The sequence below is a fragment of the Acomys russatus genome, chromosome 10 (genome assembly GCF_903995435.1).
Source record: "Acomys russatus chromosome 10, mAcoRus1.1, whole genome shotgun sequence".
In the NCBI taxonomy this organism is placed as follows: Eukaryota; Metazoa; Chordata; class Mammalia; order Rodentia; family Muridae; genus Acomys; species Acomys russatus.
In genome coordinates this window covers 70,381,298-70,396,867 of record NC_067146.1, presented here as the reverse complement: position 1 = coordinate 70,396,867, position 15,570 = coordinate 70,381,298, and the positions used below count along the sequence as shown (strand labels likewise).

General features: G+C 40.1%; 1 protein-coding gene across 2 annotated transcripts in view; it reads right to left on the bottom strand.

Annotated features, from left to right (window-relative positions):
• Skap2 (src kinase associated phosphoprotein 2) overlaps positions 1–12,782 on the bottom strand; it is a 148,713-nt gene extending 135,931 nt beyond the window's left edge. For both annotated transcript variants that reach the window (XM_051152371.1, XM_051152372.1), the window contains exons 1-3: positions 12,549–12,782; positions 3,502–3,607; positions 2,902–2,927 (exon numbers count right to left, since the gene is read on the bottom strand). In XM_051152371.1, the coding sequence (XP_051008328.1) occupies positions 2,902–2,927; positions 3,502–3,607; positions 12,549–12,615 (199 nt within the window). In that variant the 5' untranslated portion in view covers positions 12,616–12,782. The remainder of the gene's footprint in view (positions 1–2,901; positions 2,928–3,501; positions 3,608–12,548) is intronic.
• Positions 12,783–15,570: the final 2,788 nt, after the last annotated feature.

The following is a 15,570-nucleotide window of genomic DNA, read 5'->3' as shown; positions in this document are numbered from 1 at the left end:
AGGATCGCTGTGAGTTCAAGGCCAGCCTGGTCTACAAAGTGAAAGTGAGTCTAGGACAGCCAAGACTACACAGAAACTCTGTCTCAAAAAAAAAAAAAAAAAAAAAAAAAAAAAAGAGGCGGGGTGGGGTGGGGGGTGGGAGGGAGATCTGTGATGGAGAACAATTCAAAAATAATTATGTGTTATGGATATGGTGGTGTACATCTGGGAGGCAGAGGCAGGGGAATCCTGAGCTAGAGGCTAGCTAGCCTGGGATACAAAAGAAAAGGCCTGTCTCCAAAAAAAAAAGTTTTTTTAAATTCTAGAGCATAATTCCAGTGAGTAGAGACCTGAGCCAGCAGGGCCAGGGTCAGGAGAACACTTGACAGTATCAGGACATATTACACCTGAGGTACCGGCATCAGTTACCTGTCTTTCTCAGGAGCACCACAGTTACAAGGACCTTTTTATTCTAGAAGAAGAGGCAATGTTTCTAATGAATAACAGGGACTATACCAAGCAAACTGTGTTCCACCTACATTCAAATCTTTCCTAATAAAAATTAAGACATTTGTGTAAACAACTGATAATTATTCTAGAGTTACAACTTGACAGAGCAATTTAATGGGGAATATACGCTCAATTAGATACGGAGAACCTTAAAAATCAAACAAACGGGAAGGGCAGTTTTGAAACAGTATCTTCCTTTGGAAGTGAGTATAAATAACTGGAAAGCTAGGGGTATTCTTCAACATTTAAAAGCCATTGCAATAAAGCAAGCTATTCTCAGTAAAAGTTAAAAAAGTACCAAAAGAAATATTCTAAGATCTGTACAACTTAAGATCACAGCCGTCACATCAATTCAACTAAGTTTAAAGACTGAGCACTTCAACTTGTAAACTACATTTTGGTAAATGCCAAATAGGAGATTTTCTACAATGTAGGGAAAGGAATGAAGAGAGACAGTAAGAAGGAAGCAGACATTTGTGAACATTACAGAAATTAGTAACTATAATTACGAATGACTAAACCTCAATTAATTCATCTTAAGAACTCTCTACCTGGACTGCTTTCTCACAATAATGGTATTAAAATTAGCCTATCACTGACTCAACAGAGGGTGTAAAACAGAATCCAAAGGTGAAACCTGCTTCTGCTCATTTCATTGTGATCCTACAGTGACAGGACAAAGATGGGAGGAAGTGGGGAGGGGGAAGAAGGAAAGAGGACTTCAACACACAGGAAAGTGGCCCAGACTTCTAGGGGAAACTGGAAGCTCGAACAGCAGCATCAAAACAGCCTGGAGCTGAACTCATTCCATGTAGAGCTCTTTTAAAGAGGATGCACGCTGGGTCATCACTTTCCAACTCCTAAGTCTATGTCCTTTCCTAGTCCTAATAAGCTGGAAAGCAGTCTTTTCAGAAGAAAACTGAATAGATTGTGAGGGTGTCATGGCATAAAATTACTCAGCTTCTCATATTTCTCCGAGGTACACATCTAATTTCTCCACAGGCTCCTTGTGCTGGCGCCCCAGGTGATTAGTAACTCGGTACAGCAGGACCGAGCTGCAAATGACTTATTCGGAGGAAAATGATTATGGAGAAATCTCTGAATTCCACATTATTTGAACTCCTATTCTAGGCTCATTTTTCAATTTCTATCAAATACTATATAAACTTCCATATTCTTTGGAGACAAAGAATGTGTCTCAGTAATGTAATTTTAATATCCACACACCTGAACAAGTTCTGAAACAGAATCCCAAAGGGAAAGCCCCTACACTAGCACTGAACCAGCAATTACACAATGTCTTCCCATTAGCCTGCCTTCTTAGCTTAAATTTTTTTTAATGTACAAATAATTATGCCACAACGAGTGTTCAATAAATAATCAGTGCAACAATATACGCCTTTTAAGAAGAGGTAAGATCTGGTTATCTGTTTTTTCTTCACAAATAATGCATTGTATTGAAAAGAACCCATCCTAACCAAATGTATAAACTCACTTTCGCGTGCACCTAAGAAAAGGCAGTAGGATTACAGCCACAGTTTAAGATTCCTTGTGGCACAAACTGCAAGGATGAGGAAGGGGACCTTCTCCTGCTCGTGTCTTTAACTGTGTTTAAAACATCTTAGTATGCCACAACTTTTTCTAGTCCACTTGGACCACACTGATCCTGACAAGCGATTATGAAAGAAACTGCAACTGCCTTGTAACTGATGGGGGTTGGGGGCCGACACAGACTTGGTGTCCTAACGCTCTGGCTGTCCTCTCACTTACAGTCAGTTCAGACAGGAATTATTATTGGGACCCAGTTAGAAAGTGCCACACTATTTTCTTGCCCAGACTTAGAAACTAATTGCAGAAATTGACAGACCTCACACTGACATCATCAGCACTTGAAAACCTATTATTCATGCTGGCAAATAAAATCTGGAACTATTTTTACTCATCCTTTCAAAGCAGGGCCTAAGGGGTTAGGGCCATAGCTCAGTGGTAGGTGCCTTGCCTGGAGTGTGTAAATGCTGTGTGCCATCCCGTGTGCCACAGAAACATGAAGCACGGTCACCCAGCCGAGGGCCACCTGCACCCCGGTAAAGCGGTCTCTGTAGTGTGAGACAGCAAGAGATGACAGCTCGCCTCTGTTTCATCCAAGCACTCTGAGTGTAGCTGCAGGTACACGCCTGGACTCAGATGTCTACCAGGGCAAACACAGAGCCTGAGGCTATGAAACGTGTAGGATTCTAGATGCATGCGCTTCTCAATTTTCCTCTCAGCAGGGGGAGCTAGCACTCTCATCTTGAAGGTCTAGACACATGGTATGGAAATTCACATTCTGATTCCAACTTTAAGACTCCAGAATGTTAAGATTATCCTACTGAAAATCTTCTCCCCAAAAGAAAACTGAGATTTGAAATTTACCTTTGTCTTGAAATTCCTGAAGATAGCTGTAAAAATAAAGAAAACGAAACATTTAAATGTGGTTGAAAAATCAAGGCAAGGTCTAATTAGCAGCAAGAATTGAAATCCAGAATCTATATCATAAATATACATCTAGAAAAAAAAAACGATTTTCTGTCCTGAAATGACAATTCCTAAAGAATTAGAAATTCATAACACATGTATTTTTAAAGATTTAAGTATGAAAAAGAGAGAGAGAAGATCTAATAGTATAATATATCTTCAATATTTATAATATGTTACAGTTGTTAATTTAATAACAATTTAAAGGATTTTCTTTTTCAAGGTCTGCAGTATTTTCCACATGGATATTAAAGTCTTCAAATATATCCTCAGAAGCCCAAAAGAAACACTTAGCATTCTGCTAGCATGCTTGGAAAATATATATAACTATCAACAAAATGGGTATCTGTATTTGAAATTATTATAGTGGGAATATATCCTGTCCTTTAAAAATACTTAACATTAATAAGTCATAACACTGAACTTAACTCCACAATAAACATTAATTACAGAGTTATTTCTGAGAAAGAAATTACTAATAAAAGGCAAGTAACTTACACAGACTTTACATCTTTTATCTTCTTAATGAGAGATTCTCTCTTTTCCTTTGCTTTCTTGGATAAATTTTCGCCTTTCAGTGTGTCTGCTACAAATGTTTCAACATCTGAACAATGAAATATAAAAACAGGGTACAAATTACAGAAAAGAACCATTTTTTGTGAAGACAAATAGGTCAATGCTTATTTCTACACTTAAGTGTTAATATCTGTGAAATCTATGGTTGTTATCTATCAGTCCAGAGCATAACAGCTGAAGCACACTTCAAACACTAAGTTGGACAAATCAGTTCACCACTTCGCTCATAAAATCTGTATATTCTACTGATGCTTAACACAGCAAATGCTATTTGCATGCTTGGCATCATTAAACTAGGAAGAAACACACAAGTTTTAATACATTATGGTGCCCCATAAAACAAATTCTTTTCTATAAAGCAAGTGGAAAGCTTTTATGCAAGTCTACTATATTGCTTTATAATTATTTTTAAGTTGCTATAAGAACATGTCGTTTGCAGTATTTTATAAAGATAAGCTAAAGTCCAAGACAAGAGTTTGTTTTTCCCAGTGTAATCTATTTTCAGGAACATATAATATCTAGTGCTAAGAGGGGGAAATCCTTTTTTTTTTCCTAAAGATTCTTAAGTCATACCTCTTCCTGGCTACTGCCCCACCCTCACCGGCTACTGCCCCACCCTCACCGGCTCCCCTCAGGTCAAAAGACAGCCAGCCCTGTGATCTGTGACCCCTGTGTCCTGCTCTGCATTTAGCTACCTGGAATAGTAGTTAACTAAACAAGTGGAAATTGAGCTCCTCCACTATTTAAAAATATAGTGTCTAAGAAACAGATTTCTATGGCTTCCCACAGTCGCTTCTGACATTTTTGAGAACTCCTAAACACTGTGCTGGCTGGTTCTCTCTCCTGTACAGTTCCAAGAGGTCCTTGCTGGTTTGATTCCTAGACCATTATTATTGTTCATGAAATATTGAATAATGTCCACGTATTTCATTTTCAGAATTTCATGGCTCACTTTAAAATATCTCTTAGAGAATTACATTAAAATTTTAAACATGACTACAAATCACCCATATTTCACACCAGAAAGACGTATGCCTTACTTTCTTTTTGTTTAACTACTTTGTCTCCTTACTTATATTGATGAAAATATCAAAACAGAACATTACACACAAGTAACAAAGCAAGCAATAATCTCAACTGTATTTGCATTAAACCATTTAAAACCTAATATACAAAGTAGAATGCAATCAATTTTAAATTCTTCATTACAAAAAAAAATATTTTGCCCCAATGAGGAACATGGATGAAGCTGCTACAGATACATATTAAGTGCGTAATTATTTGCTAAGCCAATACAAGGGGAAAAAACAAGTTTCAAACATGAGACAATATCTTAACTAACTTCCGCTTTGAAACCCTTTAACAGCAAGTATATGTTAAAAGTGAGTATCCAAATGAAATGAAAGCACAATGTCCTGTCTCCTCTTTCCTTCTGTGGCCCCTAAACTACGGAGGAAAGAGGCACAGTCAGAGGGCAGTGGATATGGGACAATTTCTCGAGTGGCTTCCAAACAGCAAAACTTGAAGCCGTAGCTTTTACCCACGGGAGCAGGCCACCTTGGGACAAGCTGACTTCAGCTGAAGAAGACGACCACTGGCTTCCCTAGAGTGGACTACGGAGTAGCAGGCTGCTGCTGCTGCTAGCTCTCCCAGACCCACCCTATCCTTGCAAGTCTCACAGGCACAGGGACAGTGAACAGTCTAGCTAATGTTATTTTCACTCAGTGTTTGCCTTTAATTCCCTCTTCCACGAGTATGTTATGTAATTGCCTATTTTACATTTTCATTATGCAATCCCAGTTTAAACAAACAAGATCTATTTTCTATCTCTGGAAGCAATAACAGAACGAATTACTACTGCCCAAGAGTTATTTCTTTAAAAGGTCATTGCGGTTTTATAAAAACTCAGAAAACAACCATTAAAACGCTCCATGTTCTACGTGCTATTTCCTAAAAGCTTCCCCAATATGTCTTGACAACTCGATCCTATGCCTCTATTTTGAGAAAACATGTTGAAAAGAGTGTAGGAAAAATCTGACTTTCTCAGGGGAAGGACTGGGTATGGAAAAACATCTATACTTTTAGAGTATAGTCTTTTTAATATACTTATTCCCAGGCTTTTTCCTAGAAAAAGGCTTAAAAGCAACTAGGAGAATTTTTCCAAATATTGGCTTTTTTTAATAATTCTCCAAAAGGATGCAGAGAAGAAACTGTTTTGCTGGCAGTGGTGTTTAACAAGAACTTTGGCTGGGAAAAGCTGCGATAATCGGGTTTGTTGGTTGCCCACAGACTTGGTTGGTATTTAAGCTTTTGAAGTCTAGGGTGCTTAAAATACACACTGTGTCAGATCTGAGGGATGGAACACGCCAGCCTGACCAGCCGCAATAACGGTACTGTGCAGTTTGCCGACTTGGCTCCCCCGCGCCTTTGCCAGCTCCAGAACAGGCACCAAGGACCAGGCTGTACTGGCGTGCCCCAGCCTTGCCCCCAGAAACCAGCCCAAACCCAGACAGCCTTAAACCTCGGGGTTCTTGTCCACGTAACTGGGAACAGAGAGCTGAGCGCACAGTGCTGATGCTGAGCATGGGGCAGGCAAGCCAGACAAATGGGGCTGGATCTGCGGCTTTGTACCTCAAAGCCAGAGTAATATTTCAAAAGCCAGCAATAAAACTCCTGGGTAAATCAAGCCTTCCTCTGGCTGGTTGGAAAAGAGATTCGAAGCTTTTTATTGTGCTCTAAATAGCCCTGCAAATGGTGAGCTAGCCTGCCGCGGTGAGCTAGCAAGCCGCCACAGCCTTCTGTTACCTTCCTTTAGGGTCGTGTCCTCCTGTTCATATGTAGATTTCACTGACTCCTTTCTGTAATTCGGGGAAACGTGGTAATTTAACTACAAGAAAAGGTCAGCCAGCGCAGGCTGGCCCCTGGGCCCGGGGAACTGAGACTCCTTTTTTCTGCGAAGGGCAGGTTTTATTTTACCCACCGGCAAGCCACTAAAAAGAGGAATAGGGAGGTGGGGAGGCGGCTACTGGGCTCCTGCTAATAGGGCCTGGAAAAGAGGGTACCACCAACTCCACAAGCTATGGCCCCCTCCATCACTCCTTACCCCGCCGCAGCCTCAAGGGCTACAGGTCAGCACAGCCTGCACCCAACAGCGGAATCAAGCCCACTCCCATGGGCCTCCAACCGCAAGTCAGCAACTGGAAAAAGTTATCTCAGTGAAAAGTAAACACGGAGGTAATTTTTGCTCCTGTTACACCTTAACTTTGTCAAGAGGAAGGCGCCCAGTGAGAACAGCTGTAAAAATTTGGGGCAAGGCAGCTGAAAGATCAGATTTACAACTGCTTTGTACATAAATGCTAAGGTCTGAAAGCAAAAGTAAAGGATGACGTGTTCTGGCTCAACAATCCTGACGCAGTTACGTCAGAGACCACTACCCTGCAGACATCTGACCCCTAAGAGACAAGATCTTAAACACCTTACCCACTGTTTCTTTTTTTCTTTGTACCTATGAACCCCTAGGAAAAATTGCCACCCTGCCTTCCTCTAGAGTGAATGAGAACAGCGCTCTCTCTCTCTCTCTCACACACACACACACACACACACACACACACACACACACACACAGCTTTCTACCAACTTCCATGGAGATCAAGTAGTAAAAAGGCACAAGAACAAAACTCTTGTCAATGATAAACTCCAGCACTCAGTGAGAGAGAGCTCAGCACCTGTTCTACCAACCTCTGCGGCAGAACAGCCTAGAATGAGACCTGCAGCCTGGAGGCTGGGAACAAGCCACTCAGGTAATGTCCCTCTTCTCTCCCCCATTACACACTTACCACCTCTGTGATGGCCTGAATCTGCCTAAAGGAGAAAGCAAGAACTGGGGTGACTCCACCACCATTTGCTAAGTCCCAGATCAATATGAGTGACTGTAAAAACCAATCCCACACCCCAAATGGCTTTCCTACTTAATTCCACATGCCTTCCTACCTTATGGTGTGAACCAGATTTCACTTTGTTCATTGAGCTGTCTGTTGCCCAACTTAATGTGTTACCTTAAAGCCTACACTTTCAGCCGCCATCAGAACAGAACCACACTCCTCTCTTTTCTGTTAAAACAGGGAATGATGGTCTGACCAAACAGCTACTGAGGAAAATATAAAAATCAATTAAACTGGGCACATGCAGATCAATGGAGCCAAATACCCAAAGTTGGAAAATGGCTAATTGAAAAGATATCGATTGTTCTAGTCAATGCCTTCCCCTGGATTACCTTGCACTTTTCCATGTCACAGCCAAACTGTGGACTTTTTAAACGTGGAACAAGACACAAAGGAGCACAGATCACCAAGTGCAGTGGGTGAAGCATGTCTGAGTTTTATAATCCAATCAGCTACAGAATTTTTGAAATTGGCTTGACAAGGTAAATGGTTTATTTTGATAAAAAGCTGAGCTGTTAAAAGATAAGGCCAGCCACCTTTTAACCTCTTTAGATTTATCTAATCAAAATCTTTTCACCACACATTTTCAAAGAAGCCAGGGTGAGTAACATGTTTTCAAAGAAGCCACAGTGAGTAATAATCCATTAGTCTGAGATTTACACTGTACATACCCACCACTGGGTAGCATCCATTGTAATGTGTTCAGAATGGGATTGAAAAAGAAACGTAAACTCAGTGGAATGAAAAAGATGGACTTGGCTTTAATTGAAAAAGACAAACTAAATGAATAATGAGTATATAAAACCTAGCCTATGCCACTTTTATCACCCATATATGACACTTAATGTTCAATTTATGAGAGACAACTGAAATGTATTTCAAATCACCAGGGGCTTTCCTCTGGTGTCTTTCTCTTCTTTCTACAAGCACTTCAAGACAAATAGCAGCAGAGGTAAACATACTTGAAAGGTTTGCAGCTTGCTCTGGTTTTTGTTTGTTTGGTTGTTGGTTTGTTTTGTTTTTAGTACATTTAGATGTTTTGAAAGAAACTAATGTTGATTAAGATTAGATTAAGTATTTTTAAAAGTGCATACCATTAAGAGCCTTACTTAGTAATCCCAGGTGAAAATACTTTCAATGTCAAAATAGCCCCAACAAGAAAAAAAAGAAGGCAATCAGCTCTTAAGATAAATAGGTAAATAATCTTCCTAATGCTATATCTTAATTTACAAATACTATTTGACACAGAAGAAAATCTCTATAAACTTCTGAACCCTTTGATTTGCAAACCTATGCTCCTAATTGTAGAAAAAAGTATCTTGGAGATGCCATAGCTGATTTCATTTTCAGACCAAATGTTCTCCTATCAACTTTATACTCATTAGTTGCTGCAGCCAAAATGAGGCAGGCTTGCTCTTGCTCTGTTGGATAATCCAGGTACAAAGAAATAGGTGACTATTGGTGACTCAGTAGGTGGCACTCTTCCCTTTGCATACCCAGCTAGTGCTCCAGGAGGAAGTTGTGGAACACTAGATGTACCATAAATAATGCTCACAAGGAAAATACAACTAAAATATTGACCAAATTATAAGTAGGAACTGGAAAGGTGAGAAACAAGCCATGCTGTAAAAATCCTATATCAAGTGCCCATAAAAGTATTACGAATTACATTGTGTGAAGACTTAAAAAAAAATGTTCTAGAGGGAAAAGGCAATATTTGTAATCAAAGCTGCCGTCTAGACAAATTATCAAGGTCATTTTGCCAAAACCATATAGTCACTTTGTTACGGTTTGTTTGGTTTGGTTCTAATTTTTCAGTGTACTGATAGCTGTTTTCTTCTAACACTGGCTTTATTTTCTAATTTATTAAGAAGAAGGGAACACTTTCCTTTTAAATTCTGATGTTATGATATCAATGGATGAGAATGAATCCAAATAATAGCTGATTGCAAATTACTACCAAACCGGTATTTAAAGGGTGACTAGACAAATGAGAGCAGCGGGCAGCAGCAGGCAGCACTCCCAGAACTGCTGGCCTTCTTGCCTGCCAGTGGAGAGCTCACATAAGTCAAAACCATTCTTGCTATTGGTCCTAGTCAAAATATTTGGGTATGGGGTAAGATTAAATGGCCAGGACTTGGGGCTATCCTTTGGTTTTCATCATCCAGGATAAACCTGTTCTTCCATTGTTTGGGGGTAAGGGTGTCAAAAGTTGATTCAACAAAATTTTATATAAACTGTTCTAAAAAGAATAGGTTAATATTTCTTATTTAAAAAAATAAGCCTTCAATTTTTAGTATATTGGTGCTACAGAAAATAACTGTTCAAAGTATTTTTTTCTTTTTTTCTTTCTTTCTTTTTTGTTTTGTTTTTCGAGACAGGGTCTCTCTGTCTTGGCTGTCCTGGACTAACTTTGTAGACCAGGTTGGCCTTGAACTCACAGTGATCCGCCTGCCTCTGCCTCTCGAGTGCTAGAATTAAAGGCATGCGCCACCACCGCCCGGTTCAAACTATTTTTTTCAAAGATATTATTAACTGAGATAAGAGTAATAACTTTATTTTTGCACTTCTATACAGTGTTTTTAAAGAGGGAAGAAATGAAGAGGGGGCAAATAGTAAAATGGTAGTCTAAAGCTACCATAGTCGAAAAGCAAACAATGACAAAGAAAAGACATGATTACAAAAAAAAGTCCATTTGAGCACCTATCTCTATCAAACAAATACTTAACATGTATGATCTATGGTGACTTACATAATTTAGTGCATATGAAACATAAAATGAAATATCACTTTCTTTCTTCTGAAAGCAAAGGGCTTGACACTCCTGGAAAGGTTGGTTCCTTATCAGATACACACTGTGCCACACAGTTTAAGAGCCATTACTGCTCACAACTAGCAGGTTCAGTATCTTTTCTTCAGTTAAAACAAAAGAAAAATACAAAAAAAAAAAAAAAAAAAAAAAAAAAAGTGCATCAGGTAAGCCAGCAATACCTCTAAAATCCAAATCAATGCAATCACTTTCCTATAATTACACAATTCTAAATTGTATCATGTACTTTCACCCAAAACACTTGAGGGATGCAATCACGATCATGCATCCCAACAAGATTCAAAGACGAGATAACTGCTTGGACCATCTACTCTAAAGATGCTAATTACACATAAAACCTTAACAACTTTCTTTGAATACTGAAAAGTTGTTTTAAACTATGAAGAAGACTAGCCCACTTGCTTAGTATATATAATATCCATGAGCTAAAAATATCTTCTAAAAATAAGATGCAATGCAAATTTGTAATCTGCAAATATTTATTATTTTGATATTTGTTTTTAATCTCTCATGTATTTTATAAAAAGCTAATTTCAAACATTATGCTAGTTCAACCTCTGACTTAAAAGATGTCAAAAAGTTAGCATTAGTGGGTAAATGTGTAATTGTGAGCTAGTTACATGATACAACAGAGAGCTTCAGAAAATACTTTGTAACCTCAGAGGCTCGGAGAGTGATGGGTCTCTATCCTATTATGTTGGAAGTGTGATTGCGGACCCACAGACAGCCTGACTACTAAAGGAGCTGTCAAGCTTTAAAAAGCTAAACAGAGGTACTTTAGTTTTTTAATTAAAAAATATGAGCCTAAAATAACCTGCAAAGAACGACCTTTCTGGAATAAAACATTTTTCTGATCTAGTTATTGAGACAGTTTTCTAAACATGCAATTCTAGCATTGCCCCCACCACCACCATCACCACCACCGGCAGAAAATGTTAACTGTAGAGAGACAAAACTGGTACTCCTATAAACTCTCACATAATGGAATAAAACGTTTCCTTAAATATACACCCACAGTTCTTTCATCATTTCTCTTAGTGATAGCCGTTAATGACAAGAAGCATTTCTCGGAGTGACATGGCACACCGTCACGCTGTGTCATGTTCACACAAACACAGGTCTGCCCCCCCCACACACACACAGTTGTATTTTTGACCGTATTCATGATGTCAACGACCCAACAGTTTAACAAGGTATTATATGATGCTTGTTCTCACACTGTTGCAAACTGTTGCAAATGTTCATTTTAGATGATATTGTTTTAATAATTAAAATACACACTATACAGCACAGGGATCTAGGAGAAACTTTTTAATTCAGTTACCCATTATCAATATTGGAAGAAATGTTTTAGAGACTACCAGGCTAAAATTACTCCATTTCTAGAATTCTAATACTACAAGACAAAGTATACGATGGTACCCAAGACCATCAAGATAGGTAAAACGTGTGCTATTCTAAAAAGATGTGTTTTCTACTTTGTGCAGAATCATCGACCTTTCCTTGATCCTCAGTGGAAACACACACCTCCGCACAGTAGATTCATAACAGCACTGAGGAACTACGTTTCAACTCCTCAAAGTTCCTATAAATGGGAAAGTAAAACTGAAAAGGGGAAGATGAGGGTGCAAAGACTTCTAAGTTCTTTCATCACGTGACACAGGAAGCAGAACTTTTAACACATCCTTCCTTTTTCACTTTAATAGTTACTCAGGCTACAGAAATAGTGGCCATTTGAAAACCGGACACCCTTCAAAACTATAAACATGTTTGAGCTGACTGTTCAAGAAAATGGGTGTTTTGGAAATAGCACCTTTTCACCTTCTAACTCCTAACACCTGCGGCCCTACAGTGTGTCTTTGCTAACACCTGCATTCCTGGCCTGGCCACCCAGGAACCAGCGTTTGGACAACTACTTTTGAAGTTCTCACACATGCATTCATCAACATAGCTGTCTGTCCATCTCCCGTCCTCACTTTCGGGCTCTCCAGAGACGATCAGATCATTTCAGCATACACGCCCACTCCTATCTAGTCCCCGCACCCCCAAGACCCCTGCCCCCACCCCCAGTCCCCCTTATACGGCCCGCCCCCACTACGGCCCGCACAAGGTGAAGGCTGAGCGCTTCTGTCCCTGCCGGCTCGCCGTCCCCGCGCCCCCGCCCCCCCAGTGTCACCGCCCCCTTCCCCGCTCCTTACCTGCCAACAGGTTCCTAATTTCCTCAGGGAGCGGGCCGGGAGAGGAGGTGCTGCTAGGGTTGAGCATGGCTGTGGTCTGATCCTAGACTCACGCCAGTGGTCCGGGTGAGCACCGCGAGGCTGCGACTCCAGACACGGCCAGGCCGAGACTCACAACAAGGAAGTCAGTGGCTCTTTAGCCAGCAGTCGCTGGACGCCCGGCCCTGCCCTGCCCTGGAGAAAGGGGCGGGGCCATGGGGGAGAGGGCGGGGAGACCGGCCTTGAAGCCCGACTGCGCTTGCGCGGCCCTGGCTTTCTGAGCCTCTGAAGAAAGCGCCTCCGGGTAGGCCACGCCCACATACCTCCGGGCATGCCACGCCCATACGCGGAGGCGGAGCAAGAGGCGGGGCCGCCGAGGCAATTGAGCGGATTGGAGCCGTGTCACCTGACCAGGCCTTGAAGCGCCACCGCGCCATTTTTTGTTCTGGTACCTCGGCTACACCTCATTCTTTCTCCAGAATTCCGGAAAATGACGTCTCTGCAGATCTTACACGCTTCCCGGTTAAGGGGCCATCTGATTAGTGGTCGTTCCCCCCAAGATTTAAACCCCTTGCCTGGTAACCCCGCAGGAAGAGTCCATCACCAGCCCCAGGCTTGCATTGCCCGTCTTTGTCTGCCTGAATGAAAGTAACAAAGTCCCAGTTTCCGCCCGTCCTTCCAGAGAGTCCCAGTGCAAGGACGGCGGGGCGTTCTGATTGGCCCGGACTTTACTTTTCTATTCATTCTTGGGGTGATTGATTTCCCTGGCTCTGAGGGAGGAAATTCTAGATATCCTTTCTTGGGGAGGGTACCAGAAAACTAAGTAGGTACTGCTGTCCACCTTTAAGTATTTTTAAATTTCTAATGGTGTTTAGAATAATGAAAATAGAAAATCTGCCTTCTTCAATAAGTTCTGGCACCTTTAGTCTTTAAAATTGTGTGTGTGTGTGTGTGTGTGTGTAGAAATGACAATTCAAGTGCCATTAACCTTTAATCACTTAAAACCTGTGTAGACATATTTATCATCAAAGAAAATGAAACTACCAGAGCCTCTGAAGAATACAAAAGAGGCTGCCTAATAGGAGTCTTCAGATAGATACTGACAAGGCAAAACACTTTGATTATCCACTGTGTATTTCTTTTGGTTAAAAAAAAAAAAAAAAAAGCTTAAGTTGCCCCTTCCATCTTTCCTTTGGCCAGGCACACCATTTTCAAAATGACGCATGAATATCACCTTACCTACATTTCTCTTGTTTAGAAGCAGTGACAATCATGATTTCTCCTAGTGTTATGGGGTCCATTTAAAATCATCATAACTCAAACACAATGTCAATGCAGATGACAAAAAATGTATCGTTATCAAGACACCCCTGACCTCTCAGGGCCTCAGAACTGCAACTCAAGCCAGATTATCACAGACTGTGTAAACTTGCAAAACACAAACATCTGTGCCAAATTATTGTTATATTTTCCCACCAATCAGGATTAAGAGTTGGCCCCTGGGCCTAGAAACATAAACGTGTTTGACCCTGCCAGCAAGATGCGGATGACTGGACTCTGACAAGTGTCTCCTTATGCGTTGTCCTTGAGATGGCTAGATTAGACAACTGTTTTCCTTACAACAGAAACCATTCCGTTATTGGAAAGTCCCCAGCTCCCCTAGATCCTGGGACCTTAGTTTCCCCCTATGATAAAATGGAGTCTGAAAACAAAATGGCAGTACTTAGAACAAGTTTCATTTGCTTGTTCCCAACACTAGGTACAAATGTTGTACTCTGAATGTTGTGTCAAAGCTCCAATCAAGACAAATTGCTTATTCCTCTACCCTCCAGCTTCTTTTTATTTTCATTTCATCTATCTATCTACTTATTTATTATTTATTTTGTTTTCAAGACAGGGTCTAACTATGTGGCTCTGGGTGTCTTAGAACTCATTATGTAAACCAGGCTGCCCTTTAACTCACCGAAATCCACCTGCTTCTACACTAAGAGTGCTGGGATTAAAGGCGTGCAACTGTGCCCAGCTTCTCTTTTTCTTTTCTTTCCTTCCCCCCAACACCCCCAGCTTTCTTTAAACCAGTGTTCCTAATACTTAAGCTGCCTTCGGTCTCTAACATCCTACCCAAGAGATTCTGGTTAAATGGAAAACAGTCTCTAATATATAAATATAAGCTGTGTTGAGATTTGAATTTTGAGAACCATTTTACTACTATCCTAATTCCTACAGAGTAAAAATTTCAATAAGTATCATCTCGAGCTAGAATAATAGCTCTACTAATATTTCATCAAAAAGTGTTAGGGCTCACAGCATGTGCTTAGTGTGTACAATTCCCAACACCAAATAGATAAAGACCTAAAGTTTTCAGATAGTACTAGTAAAAATTAAGACACAAATGTACTATGACATTTATGCAATTCAGACAATATAGAACACTAATTTTTAAAGGGAAAAAAACAGAATATTTAGGTGCCCATGTCTTACAAAACAGCAATGAAAAAACTTAACAATTGAAGTAAAACATGCAAAATAACAACAAAAGTGATACCTCCAAAGTGTCTATTTAACCAAAATGGGATCCAAAGTCCCTACTCAGATGAGCAATATGATGAATTATAAAAAGAGTGATAAAAATTAGATTTCTTTTTTGTAAAGTTAAAAGTGATTCATTCTTCTGACTTGAAAGAATTTAGAACTGTTATTAAACTATAAAATTGTCTACTTTTCTAAATAAAAAATATTTCATAGACAATATATGTTAGGAAAAGTTATTCCTCCCTTTACTGTAGCCTAATTCTGTCTTGTCATATTTTTAAGAGCCTCTAAATGTCCCAATACTTTGTTGCCTATAGATAGAACTGACGACATATATTTTTTATTCTTGTGTCTTATTTATCTGTACTCTGCTCATTCCACAAAGGAATTGAGGTGATTTGCTCTGTATCAAATAGACAGCTCTCTAGAGTACATCAAATGGACAGTGTCTACACTGCTTATTATGACAAGT